This window comes from Sinocyclocheilus anshuiensis, unplaced genomic scaffold (genome assembly GCF_001515605.1).
Source record: "Sinocyclocheilus anshuiensis isolate Anshui unplaced genomic scaffold, SAMN03320099.WGS_v1.1 scaffold415, whole genome shotgun sequence".
Classification (NCBI taxonomy): Eukaryota; Metazoa; Chordata; class Actinopteri; order Cypriniformes; family Cyprinidae; genus Sinocyclocheilus; species Sinocyclocheilus anshuiensis.
This window is the reverse complement of record NW_015552655.1, coordinates 416,085-430,528: the sequence shown is the minus strand read 5'-3', so window position 1 is coordinate 430,528 and position 14,444 is coordinate 416,085. Positions and strand designations below refer to the sequence as shown.

At 34.2% G+C, this 14,444-nt stretch overlaps 1 protein-coding gene across 7 annotated transcripts in view; it reads right to left on the bottom strand.

The window, feature by feature from the left end:
- Positions 1-1,279: 1,279 nt before the first annotated feature.
- Positions 1,280-14,444, bottom strand: part of slc12a7b (solute carrier family 12 member 7b) — a 64,210-nt gene continuing 51,045 nt past the window's right edge. For 4 of the 7 annotated variants that reach the window (XM_016458810.1, XM_016458812.1, XM_016458817.1 and 1 more), the window contains exons 15-26: positions 13,509-13,628; positions 13,269-13,373; positions 9,873-10,041; positions 8,484-8,679; positions 8,228-8,394; positions 8,021-8,152; positions 7,239-7,346; positions 6,624-6,740; positions 5,469-5,644; positions 4,481-4,495; positions 3,239-3,372; positions 1,280-2,593 (exon numbers count right to left, since the gene is read on the bottom strand). In XM_016458810.1, coding sequence (XP_016314296.1) covers positions 2,502-2,593; positions 3,239-3,372; positions 4,481-4,495; positions 5,469-5,644; positions 6,624-6,740; positions 7,239-7,346; positions 8,021-8,152; positions 8,228-8,394; positions 8,484-8,679; positions 9,873-10,041; positions 13,269-13,373; positions 13,509-13,628 — 1,531 coding nt within the window. In that variant the 3' untranslated portion in view covers positions 1,280-2,501. The remainder of the gene's footprint in view (positions 2,594-3,238; positions 3,373-4,480; positions 4,496-5,468; positions 5,645-6,623; positions 6,741-7,238; positions 7,347-8,020; positions 8,153-8,227; positions 8,395-8,483; positions 8,680-9,872; positions 10,042-13,268; positions 13,374-13,508; positions 13,629-14,444) is intronic. The other 3 variants (XM_016458811.1, XM_016458813.1, XM_016458816.1) reach the window with 3 other exon arrangements.

The following is a 14,444-nucleotide window of genomic DNA, read 5'->3' as shown; positions in this document are numbered from 1 at the left end:
AGAAATGAGCACGTAAAATAAAAAACAACAACAACACAATATCCCCAGATTTTCCATGCCCTAATATTCACAATTTGTCCTAAAGGGTAACATTCACCACAGCTGAGCAGTGCAGAAACTACATCCTCACAGAACATAAGATAAGATGATCTAAGCACATCCGTCTGCCTCCTCTACATCACGACACACTGTAGAAAATACAGTAATAACGTCCTGGTAACAAAATACTGCAGCGCTAACAGGGGTTTCAAAGAAACACTGAGACGGACCTTCAACATCTCAGACCCACTGAATGAGCAGCAGCTGATGCTGTTTGACCTTCTGCAGTTTCTTATCATTTATTTTTGGCACTCATCTTCCTATAATTCTGAATCAGATTCTACCGTTCAAAAGTTGGAGTCTGTAAGATTTTTGAAGTCTCTTCTGCTCACCAAGGCTGCATTTATTTGATCAAAAATACAGTAAAAATGTGAAATATTATTAGAATTTAAAATAACTGTTTTCTTTGTGAATATGTTCAAATGTAATTGATTGTAATTTTCAGCATCATTACTCCAGTCTTCAGTGTCACATGATCTTCAGAAATCATTCTAATATGCTGATTTGCTGCTCAAGAAACATTTATGATTATTATCAATGTTGAAAACAGTTCATATTTTTGTGGAAACCATGACTTTTTTTTTCTCTCCCAGGATTCTTTGGAGAATAGAAAGTTTAAATGAACAGCATTTATTTGAAATATAAATATTTTGTAACATTATACATGTCTTTACTATCACTTTTGATCAATTTAATGTGTCCTTGCTCAATAAAAGTATATATTTTTTGAAAAATAAATACATCTTTTGAACGGCAGTGTACGTTACATGTGACACCGTGTCCTAACCAAGCTGAATGAATGCAGAAAACAGACAAAATGCCAAAAGTCACAGCCAATCAGAATACATCAGCTGTTTAATATGCAGTGATTCTGGACCAATCAGGCGTGTCACAGTGGATAAGACTTACTGCTTGTTGCTTTATCACCTGGTGTATAAGAAAAAAACGAGCAACAAAAATAAAATGTAAATCTTTCTAAAATTGCTTTCTGATTGTCCAAATCTAAATACAATAATTTCTAAACCTGTTTAAGGTGAAGTGTGTCATTTCGAAACATAATAAGGTTTTTCAAACAAATATTAAACACTCCCCCAATCTGCTATTGATCAGAAACCAATAGCTCCGCCCCCAAATTCACTCCATTGGTTGAGCAAATAATGTCCAGCTCTCTTGTCACTCAAACAAACAAATAAACTGCAGTTCCATTTGATGCCACTAGGAATAACACTTCAGCTTCAATCCTTATAGATTGCTTTCGTTAACTAGACGGTTTTACACTTTACTCTACTAGTAATGCCGGTTAATAAAGGGTTCTCCATGTTTAACATACCCGGCAACCCAATAACATCATGAATGTCAAGACAGAGACTAAATTTAATTCCAGCTCATGGAAAAACACATTTATTGCTGAGAGAAGGAGATTTCGCAGTGCTGGTTCTGATCATCAGCAAACGGTGTGCTGGACAGGTCAGCCGTGCCCTGTGCTTTTATCACACAATTAACGAAAAAATCGAATAAAAAAGTGCAAATACAGCTGAAATCATCCCGATTTAACTGATTTCAGTGATTTATGCCGAGATAAGAGCCGAAACAAAACCTCAGTACTCAATGACGAGACCAAATATTATGGCTTTTCTCCTTATACGCTGTTTGCGTTAAACATTTCAACTTTTATAATACAAAACCCTCGACAAGTGGACGTCACGCTCGGCTAGTGATGACTTGATAATGAATAAAAGTTATTGCACAATCCGTATCATGAAGTCAGTAACGTCATCCGACATATTCATCATCCGCGCTGCATTATTGTTAAAATTAGCCGACGTGAAAAACTCAAACATTCCTTTGATAACAGTAAAATTGCGTTTTCGCAACTCGGATATGGATTCGCCACAAGAATACACTCGTTTCGCAGCCTGGTTCGCTAAAAGTAGATGTTATTTTGGGTATCAAGTTTGAATCGTAGCTAGCATACGCAAATAAAAAGCAATGCAGGATGGAGACGAATGAATCGATATTAAACAGGCATTAGCAACAAACTCAAATTTTACTTTTATAAAACTTCGGATTGTACGTGCTTCAAAAAGTCTTTTGAAAAACCAAACGATGTTGCACAATAAACAGACATAAAAACTAGCACAGATTGTACGAACAAACAAAAGAAAACAATCAAAGAGTCATAAATTAAAGTGTCGAGTTACGGATCGAATCATTGTTCGTCTCGGTTTCTTCACGTCGTCTCTCTTCAGGAGGGCCACAAAAGTCACTGTCCTGTAACGAACGCAGCCGGATGAAACGCCGCTGTAAACCCCGACTGCTAGCTGTCTCCATGATGTCCGGCTTTGCTGTGGGAAAAATAAAAACTGAATTCCTGCCTGCGGGGCGTCGGGCTACAATCCGCTTTATGAGTATATGGTGATGACTTCACGACCGCCGCCGCGCACCAACAGGACCCGGTTGAGACCCTCCATCAAAACCTCCAGAAACTCCATGTCTGAGTCGTATCAGTCAAGGAAAAACTTTGTGATTAAAATTATATATATATATATATAGACATAATGTGTATGTATGAGTAATGTGTACATGTAAACATTAAATGAAAAAAATTTATATTTTATTTTAAAACGTTAGGGTCATAAAAAATTGTTATCAGAAATGTTGAAAATGCTATTATAATTTGTACTAATATGTAGAATTGCCTTCAATTTTGATATGTGCTTTTGTCATTTTTAGTTTAGTTTTTTTATATTACTATTTAGGTTTAATCTATTTATTTCAGTTTTAATTTTACTTCAGTTTTCGCTTGTATTTATTTTCAGTTAGTAATTTTAGCCCTTCAGGGTTTTCATTTAATATTTATATTTGAACTTATTTAAGCTTAATATTAATTAGCAAATATGTTTAACAGTTTTAGTTAACGTTTTTAGTTTTGGTTAATATTTTGAATGAGCTTTTATTTTTATATTTTCATTTAAATTTTTGTTTAGTTTTAATTTTAAGTTTCTCTTTTTTATGTATTTATATCAGTTTTAGTTTTACTTCAATTAAAAAATATGTTTAACAGTTTTAGTTTTTGTTAACAATAATAACCCTGATTCATCTGCTTTCATAAACGTGAGTTCTGTCAGTGTAAGGATACAGTTTTCATCGCCGCCTCTGTTCTTGGGTGGTCCGGGCATGTTGAGGAGCACCAGATGAGCTCCCTGAGACTTATTGACCACCACTTCATTAAGTTTGATGGCTGTGTGCATGCAGCGCACATTAGACTGATTCCTGCGACACACGGTCATGTGATGAAGGACAGAAACAAGAAATACAAGTCATTGTTTCAAATTCCCAACAACAACAATCAACATTTAATGAGCTTTTTTGTCTCTCCACTGTCTACTTTTAGTATATATTTCAGTATTTGCAAAGCACAGACTCATATTCATCGTTTACTGTGATCTCTGAGGTCAAATGCAAATGCCTCTGTTACAGTGATATTTGATTCTGATTGTTCAATGGTAATTCAGTGGTCAAATATTTGTGTATAATTATGCTAAACTGTACAGTTTAACACTTCATTGTCCAGGACAGCTGTGCTTTAAATAATACATAAGCTTTGCAATGCTGCTGAATATGGCATGATAATTACATTTGCACTGTAATTCAGGCATTGGTTACATTACATATTAGTTATATAATAAAGCCCTATTGAGGTTAGTGAGCACAGCATCCAGATTTGACATGCACAGCATATGCACATGCCCTTAATGAAGCATAAATGACTACATCACAAATATGCCACAAAAAAAAAAAAATCAAAACTTGTGCTCCTCAGCGCCACCTGGTGCCAATCAACAAACCACAGTAAATATACCAAAAAAACAATTCTTTTTATATTACAATTATTTTATAATATTTTAAATACAATCAATAATAATAAATTATTTTACAATAATATTAAAACATTTTTATAATACATAATAAAATAAATTAGTACAATAAAACTCACGTCAATTATTTTATAATATTAACAAATAATTTAATACAAAATATTTATCTAGAATTTATCAAATAATTTAGAATTAAATTATTATTATTGTAAAATATTATAAAAAAAACATTAATTGGAATTTTAAGTTTATCCTGGACGCAACAGGTGACGGTGAAGCACAATTTTTCTTGCATGTGGCAAAAATTGAGATCATGTCTGCAGCTCTCAGGACGAGCGGTGATGGACGTGAGGGAATGCTGGGACATAAACACATGCATGCTAACACACATATCAAAGCTCATATACAAACATATATGTATGAATAATCCAGTGAGCTGCAGGGATTGAGACGGGACAGTTACAGACAGACAGACAGCTACAGTACAGAGAAATGTGACTTACAGACTCTCCCATTCGCTAGAAGGATGAAAACAGGACAGAACAACAGAGACAGGCTTAAACACCCACACCATCACAGAAATCTCTCACAGCAACAGCCGCTGTGTTTATGACAGCTTTTCAGAGTTTGTTTGCCCAGCACAATTTTTTTTTAGATAATTCTTCTCAAATAAATCATAGGAAAATAGGATCTTAATAAAAAGTATGTTCGGGACAGACTTACATTAACCTTTAAATTCATGACAAATAAAATTAAACAAAAGCAAACAATAAGTAAATAAATATACCACATAGGCTTACATGAACCTTTAGGACAAATTTCAGAAGAAAGTAACAAGGAAATTCATGACAGGTAAATAAATAAATATTAATATTAGTTTATTTCTGGTTGTGTTTGTTGTACTTCCTTTCATTTATGCTGATTTAAAAATCTACAAATTTACAAAAATGAAAAATCACCTTGTTTTGTCATTCACATCATGAGAATTACAAAACAAATGCTAAGGTAAAATACCTGTAGGCATTACAACAATGAAAAGTTAGGGAAATGTGCTGCATGCAATGTTTTGAAAATAATGCCAAAAAAGGACCAAATGGTCCTATGCTAAATAAATAAATAAATATTCATTTATCTTTTTAACTAAATCATGATCTACATGTTTTTGTGAGATTCACCTATTAAATCATTTAACCTATCAGTATCATCACTGAGAGGAATATTACTGTTAATATTATATGAAGACCAAAAACATGTCAGTAAATCTAATGGGCAGATGTATATGACTGGAGACACACACAGACACATGGTGGACGCGTGACCGTTATACAGGATGACAGACACACTGTGGTCATGCAGATCAGATGCAGACTGTGTCCTGAAATACCCAGCAGCCTCTGGGCTCGTGTCTGAACACTCTTTACATCCCAGTATTAAACCCACGAAGCACCAAACGCTGCAGTCAGTGTGTGAGTGTGTGTTCAGGTGACTTACGGTTTCATGCTGAACAGATCCCGCACCGCCATGTTTGCGCTGGGCTCTCGGTTGCGGTTGCGTTCGGTGCAGAACTTGTCTTTGGTCCAGGTCATGTGGACTCGCTCCGGCGTGGCGTCCGTCTTGTCGTTTAGAGCTGCGTGAGACGCCGTGTTTCTGTCGTAGATCAGCTGAGCCTGTGCAATTATCACAATCACACATTCAATTAATGAAAAACAGTATTAAATAATATTTACTTATTTTAATTTAATTTAAAACTGCTTCTTAAATTATGTAAACAACTGTTATGGATCTATATTAAATGCTATATCAATGCAAACTATTCTATATTCATGCAGAGCATGTCAGATTAATGTTTTAGCTTGTCTACTATGCAGACTGCACACATGCAACTGTATTAGTCTGTGATATGCTGACTGACAACATGCAATAGAAACCAATCATACAAACATGTAATGGCAATAAAAAATAAAAAGATAAATACAAATTTAAAATAAACAAATAAATAAACAGAAACATGGGGGGATGAAAGGAAAAATAAATAAATAAATAATAAATAATGTGTTTATTTATTATCTATATATTTATTTATAGTCAAAACTAAATGGAGGGAAACATGAGAGAATGAAAGAAAAAACAAAAAATAAAATAAATGAAGTATTTATTTATTTATTTATAGTTAAAAGGACAAGAAATATAAAATGAGAAAAGAGAAGAAATATAAAAACAAATAAATTAAATATATAAATTAAAATAAAATAAGTATTTATTTATCATTTATATATTTAGTTAGAAACATGATTGGAATGAAAGGAGAAAATAAATAAATAAACAAACAAACAAATGAATGAATGAATGGCTTATTAATTATTTAGATATTTATTTATAGTTAAAACTAAATGCAGAGAAACATGAGGGAATGAAAGGAAAGGGACGTTCACGAGGGGTCACAAGTGTTGAAAGATGGTCGTGCATGATATGATGACATCACTGACACATGCATGATGGGAAGAGTTTTCTGAAGAGAGGAGCTACAGAGCCGATGCTAACACTAATGCACACATAAATCAGCACAAGGATGTGAGTGATGATCTAGTTCTTCTGGCTCTGTCATCCAGGACGGTGGTTTTAGGATTGGGTCTTTGAATTCACTACCTCGTCTTGTTTATCGTCATCTAGTCGTGCGTTCTGGTTATTGACGGCCGAGCCGTGAGCGCCGCTCTGGTTCTTCCTCCGAATGGAGCTACGCGACTCATCCGTGATGCTCTGAATCTAAGAGACGTGTTTCCCCGAACGCAGCAGAAATGAAAGAGGACCACAAGTCACACAGCGCCGCCAGTCCAACATTATTAACCACAGCTATTCAGATGCTGCTGAATCTCATGAAGAAACGTCTGGGTCATTTTCACCATAAATTAAAAATAAGAAACCATTTTTTGCACAAGGAAAAACACGCATATTTAGTAATATGATAATTTTATTTTTTTAAATAACCAAAAAAAAAATAATAATAATATATATATACAGACATATTTGAATATTTATTATTTTTATATTTATCTTTTAATATTTAAAAAATAACTTCTAAATACAAAATTGAATTTCTTATTTTTTCTTTTGATTTTAGAGTGAAATATTTGGACATTTCTTGATAGTTTTGGCGAGATTCAGCCATGTAGCATTAATGAAGACACTAAAAGCAAATACGGTCACTGCATATTCCTTCAGCACAATGCTGTTATACACAGAACGAGTGTCATGAAGCATCACCTCTCGCTCACGCTCCGTCCTCGACAGCTGCATCTGCTTCAGCATCTGTGAGCGCTGCTCCATCACCAGTGTCTTCTCGTAGGTGAATGCTGAGATGTCACTGTCATGCTGGAGTCACAGAAACACAGAGAAACCCTCTCAGTTACACCAGAGGACACGCTTGAGCAACCTCAACATAAAGATGAAAGATGATCAACAACACAGAAAATCAAAAAGGTTTCAGTGAAAATAAAAGCTGTGTTAAAGAAAATAAATGATTACTATTGCATAATAAAATAACAGCATGTTTATATTGCAAAATAAAAATGTTAATATTAAATACATGTAAAAAAGGTATATTAAAAATATATTTATATGAACAAATGTAAGTATTACATTAGTATGCTACATAAATAAAACATTATAATATTAATTCAATATATAGCAAAAACAAATAATTATAATAATAGTACAATTTAATAGCAGAAAATTAAAACATTATTATTAAATAATTTTAAATAAATCAATACTACTACCACTACTACTACTACTACTAATATAATAATATTATTTAGCGATAATAAACAATTAAAATAATCACAATATAGTGCAATAACATTTTCAAGTTCTATAATTTTAAACATATTATTAATATAATTATATAATTAATATAATATAATGTAATGCAATGCAATGCAATGTAATGTAATGCAATATAATATATTTTGCAGTCCTGCTGCAAAACAAAACCAATTTTACATCCTGATGCCAAGAAAAATCAATCTGCAGCAGCATCTGCTCACCATTTCCACGACCTCCACCTCAGCATTCAGACGGAGGTGGTAGAGGAACATCTGCAGGTCTTTCTTCATCTGGATGCTGTTGTCATCCAACTGAGCCACGGTGAAAATGCGCATCTTGCACTTCCTCCAGACCTGAGAAGAGCATGAAAACACACATTAGGGACGTTCCTCTAACCTCATTTAAAGTTGTGATTTAAAGGGCCGTACCTTGTGCTGCTGCAGTAAGAACGGCAGGAGCATCAACAAGCCGCCGTCATGAACGATCCACCACACGTCGATGGTTCCTTCCCCGAGACGCTCCTGGTGAGGGAAACTGTCCACGTTCTTGGCCACCAGCAGGGCCTGATGGGCGGCAGTGGTTTCTTGGACGGTTTCTGTGGAAGAACAGGTCCATCTTTACGTCTGTCAGGGTTTCTTTCTCTTCAATTGAGTAACAGCAGCAGGATATGAATCAGACTCAAACCTATGAAGTTCCTCCAGGACTGCGGGTCGTTGGACTGTCTCCAGTTGGCGGGCCAAGCCATCAGAACAGAGTTGTGCTTCATTCCTCCGAGTCCCGCTGACTGGATGAGGTGAGAGAAGCCGTCGCGCAGGTTTGACGACACCACAACATGACAGAAACCCTTCGTCTTCTCTGCCGCCATGGCTGATTTGATGCTCTGCAGTGTAAAGAAAATAATTAGGAGAACAAAATGCTATTTTTAGAACATCTGAGCTTCATAACATGGAGTTTGGAGGATCAGTTCTCTCTGTGGCCACTAGGTGTCAGTAAGACTGGATCCTGCTGTGAAACCTGTTTTCTCCATTTATCTGAGGACAGAAACTGCCTTGACATTTTGTAATTGATTGTTAGTACTGTGTATGTTGCAAATCAAGCCATAATCACTTTACATAGTGATTCTTCCATTAGAATCGTCCCCCAGGTTTAGCAAAAAACAAGCTGTGAGTCTAGCTATAAAGGGAACATTATAATAATGTTAAAATCTTCTCAGTTCGTTCTTCTTTATTTTTAAGTGCTAAAAAGTTAAAATGGCCAGAATTCCTCGACTCAGATATTCTATAGATATGTAGATATGTATAATAAATGTATGAAAAGAGCAGTGATTCTAGTTTTTAAAGGGGAGATAAAAAAAAAAATATATATATATATATATATATATATATAAAGTATATAAAAATTATATAAAAATTAAAATACTATTTTAATGTATCAAATTAATACAAAAATAATTATAATAATAAATAATAATATTATAATTCAATACTGTGTAAAAAAAATAAATGACAAAAATAAGCAGATAATAATCTCTCTTATTATTGTCTTTTTGATTTGTGTTTTCTTATTTTTAAGAGTGCATAAAAGTTAAATTGGGCCAAAGTGTTTCTTCTCAGAATCGATAGATAGATGAACACTATAATAAATTCATTAAAAAAAAGTGATTTTTCAATTAGAGAAACTTTTTGTCCTCTAGGATTTGTCCGCTTTTGTGAAAATACTTTCACAAAAAACAATCACAGTTTAAAAGGGTAGATAATAAAATAAAAACATATATTAGAATTATATAAATTCTATAAAGAAATTAAATTACTATATGTATTAAGTAAATTAAAAACAATATAAACATAATAAAAATGAGTCAATTTCATGTAGCAACAACACATAATAATTTTTTTTAAATTAAGAATGAATTAAAAAATTTTTAAAATAAAAGAAATTCCACTGACATCTCGTGTACGAATCATATTCTTCCTAACATAATTTTTTTCCCTCCAGAAAGTTCATTTGAAGTAGTAGAAGGGCCTTGATTTGAGGAGTCGCTCATGTTTGTGGATGTTTGCGTCACATTTATACCTGTTCTGCTCTCTTGGCGTCGGCGTCTCTGCTGAGGAACGTTCCCTCCAGTACTGATCCCACGATGGTCAGACCTTTACCCGCTTTCAGCTGCGTGGTGAAGGACAGAAGACGAGGGTGTTTCACAGACAGCTCAGAGTCCAGATTGAGCAGCACCAGCAGCTGAGGCCTGGACAGCACACAAACAGAGCACATATATGTGACCCTGGACCACAAAAGCAGTCATAAGGATCAATCTTTTAAAAATTGAGATTTATACATCATCCAAAAGCTGGATAAATAAGCTTTCCATTGATGTATGGTTTGTTAGGATCGGACAATATTCGGCTGAGATACAACTATTTGAAAATCTGGAATCTGAGGGTGCAAAAAAATCAAAATATTGAGAAAATCTTCTTTAAAGTTGTCCAAATGAAGTTCTTAGCAATGCATATTACTAATCAAAAATTAAGTTTTGATATATTTACAGTAGGAAATTTACAAAATATCTTCATAGAACATGATCTTTACTTAATATCCGAATGATTTTTGGCATAAAAGAAAAATTGATAATTTTGACCCATACAATGTATTGTTGGCTATTGCTACAAATATACCCCAGCGACTGCTTTTGTGCTCCAGGGTCACATATATTTATAATACTACTAGTAAACAACATTTGTACAAAATTCAAATTCTGTTGTGTGAAACTGCATGTAATTAATTTTTAGATGTTCTTAATGCTTTAAAATACACACTGTAATACATCATTTCATAACCACAGCTATAATTCAATATAATACTTACCTATTCATTTAATAAAGCCAATCTCTCCCGTGAACTGCCAAAATACAGACAGACTGTCATTCTGTTACACTGTGGAAGCTTCTGTCACGAAAACAAATTCCTCGTATGTGTAAACATACCTGGCAATAAAGCTCATTCTGATTCTGATTCTGATTCTGATTCATGATTACAGCTTTTCATAGTGCAGTGCATATGTGTTTTAATGCTTTATGTTCTTCAAAAGTGTAACCCTGAATAGTATGCATTAGTGCATAACCTTGGTTACAATTATTTTCAAGAACCGCTGACTCAAAGCTGGACTGAATCTATGATAATGCAGTAAAAATGAAGGCATTGGAAAAGAGTCTCCGCTCTGAAATCAAGCTGTCAAGGGTTTTGCGGCTCAGGATTAAAAGATCATGCAGGACTGTCAGAGGTGTGATGCTTTCAGGAGAATGATGTTAACCTGAGGAGATCTGCTATTACCATTAATGATTTACTCTTTATTGAATCCTGAAAAAAGTGTATAAATAAAATCCACTAAAATTAATTCCAACTGGGGTTATTCTAGTGCAGGAGGGAAATGATTTCACAAACTCATTCTGATCAAACCGAGCCGCGAAACATGGTATTTTAGTATCATTAAGATACCATTAAGGTTTTTATTAATACTTTGACTTGTTTATTATTTTTGCATTCATGTTTTAGTAATTTATTTCAGTTAACTTATATTTTAATCATATTTTAACCAATTGGCACAATTTACTTCATTTATTTTTTTATTTTTTAGTGAGCTATAATTTTACTTTTAGTTAACTATTTCGTCGGTCAACCGACGTGACGTCGGGAGTGACCGACTGAAAGGGAACTCTGGCTCTTGTGAGATGCGATCAGTGGTGTTATTTTTGAATTATCACTGAGATTTATATATTTATTCAAATTTAGAATTAGTTTTTAAAATGTTTTCATCCCAGCGGAACACCTCTGGTGTGACTTTAGACCTTGAGCCGAAAACACCAAACACCAATGACTTGTACTTACACTATATGGACAAAAGTATTGGGACACCCCCTTCTATAGAACAGAAAAGGGTACTTCCAAAACTGTGGCAACAGAGATGGAAACATAATTAATGTATTTAGAAATTGTAGTTCCATCTCTGTTGCAACAGTTTTGGAAGTGCCTTTTTCTGTTCCATAGAAGGGGGTGTCCCAATACTTTTGTCCACATAGTGTATTTCTACATAGTTTTTTTTTATTTATTTCAGTTTTAGTTTTAGTTATTTTAGTATTTCAAGTAAACTAATAGATGATGAGAAATGTTGTTGTTATCGTTTTTTTCTTAAATATTTTATTTTAGTTAACAATTATTTTAACAAAAACGTTTTTTATGATTTTAATTTTAATTAACTGTAATAATCTGAATCTGATGGACAGACTACCATCATGTCAATCAAAGGAACTCGAATGCATACAAAAAAGGGTTTAGACACAGGACAAACTCAGAAGACCTTTAGCTGAGATTGCCCACCCGCTCACAGATGTCTCAGAACAAAACCCAGATCAGTTTCTGCTGGCGTGGATTAGAGGCGCTGGGACGAGGAACGAACAGGTTTGACCTGATTCCTGAAAGAGACTGAAGTTTCATCGCTGCTCATTGTTTACAGGTTATTTAATCCATGAAAGATTAGCAAGAGCTCTGGGAAAAATCCAAAACGGACTCTCTCCGGATTACACCACAGGAGAGCCGGTGAAGGTAAAGAAAAAGAAAGACAGTATAGAAATGAAACTGCCAGATAATTTGCTATACTTTTATTCTTTAGGTTGGCTTTTAACTGATTTTATTGTTTCTTTGAATTTTGTATTATTTTTATTATATTTTTTTATTATTACATTTATTATTACATTTGTATTATATTTTATTTTATTATGTTTACTAGTTTGTGATGTTTGTCTCATTAAGTTTTTTTTTTTTTTTAAATAGTATTTTTTTTAATTCTATAAAACTATTATAATTTTTTTTAATTCACTGAATTTTCCAAAACACAGTGACATTTAATACATTTTATATAATAAATCTGAATGAGAAATAACATATAAATAATAAAAACAATAATTATATTTTTTAAATTAGACTTAGAGAGATTAAAAATTATATTGTGATAAATGACATACACTACTGTTTGAAAGTTTGGGCTCAGTAAGATTTTTAAAAATATGTTTGAAGTCTTTATTGTTTGGTCAAAAATTCATAAAAAAATTTAAATATTATTACAATTTAAAATAATTTTTTCTATTTGAATATATTGTAAAATGTAATTTATTCCTGTGACGCAGCGCTGGATTTTCAGCATCATTACTCCAGTCTTCAGTGTCACATGATCTTCAGAAATCATTCTAATATGCTGATTTGCTGCTCAAGAAACATTTCTGATTATTATGAATTAAAAAAAACAGATTCTTTGATGAATAGAAGGTTCAAAAGAACAGCATTCATTTGAAATAGAAATCTTTTGTAAGTAAAATAAAAAATCTTACTGATCCCAAACTTTTGGACATACAGTCCAGGTGTTTATTTTATTATGGATTTCTTGCTTTCTGAAAGCATGCTTGTGTATTTTGTGACCCTCACCTCCAGTTTTTGGTGTGTGGCGGCGCCTCCTCCAATCGAATGAGAGCGTATCGCGCCGCGTTGAGTGACAGACCGCGGATCCCGTCGCCCCACTCCTTCTCCGCCCTGAACACAGAATAAAAATTGAGCTTAAACTCACAATGACACCGCAGACAATCACTCAGTCAGATGAAGCTGTAATCAGCTTAGCGTCTGCACAGACTCACGGCGTGGGCTGTAATGTGCTTCTGCAGCTCTTACCCGCGGTACTCGATGTATTTGTAGATGCATCCAGCGATGAGCATGGCCACCAGAGCGTAGTACCAGGAGGAAATGAACATCAGAGCCAGACACAAACTCATGCCGAGAAACGAAAGCGCCCTGATGAAGGAGAACAGCGATGCCAGCTCAGATAAAGCAGCTACGCATTTTAAATTAAACAAAAAAATGAACAAATTGACAGCAAAAAGAATAAATGGAAAGCAAATGGAGACATTTCTGCACCCTAACATTACCAAATATATTGAAAATTAGCATAATAAAGAAAAAGACTCCAGTAATTTCATGTTTCTCTTCTAGAGTTTCAGAAGAGATCTCAACAATGTCAACTGTTGTGTCATTTGGGACTATTTTTATTTCTCCTGAGGAATTGAGGAGAAGCATCTGAGATGGTTGATTCTTGTTAAATGGCATTAACTGAGATTCAAATTTCTTAAAGGGGTCATCGGATGCCCATTTTCCACAAGTTGATATGATTCTTTAGGGTCTTAATGAAAAGTCTATAACATACTTTGGTTAAAATTTGTCAATGGTAGTGTAAAAAAACACCCTTTTTACCCTGTCACAATCAGCTCTGTTTTCAGCAAGTGGTTCCAGTCCATGTTGCTTTAAATGCTAATGAGCTCTGCTGACCCCGCCCCTCTCTTCCGTTGGGTGACGAGCCGTTCTCTGAGGGACTGTTTACTTTAGCCACGGAACTTGCTAACTAGCATGTTATTAGGAAAGGCGATTTGCAAAGATTCATAAAAACCCTTATACTCACTTCTTGTGTAGATGAAGCTGGATCACGAATGATTCGCGGGAACATAGACGCATTTAGGCTTATCGGGGATCAGTGCATTTACTTCAAAACGAAAGTAGCGTTAATCCTCTGCGTCTTCAGCGACTCAGATGTCGGGAGTAAATGACGACTGCTAT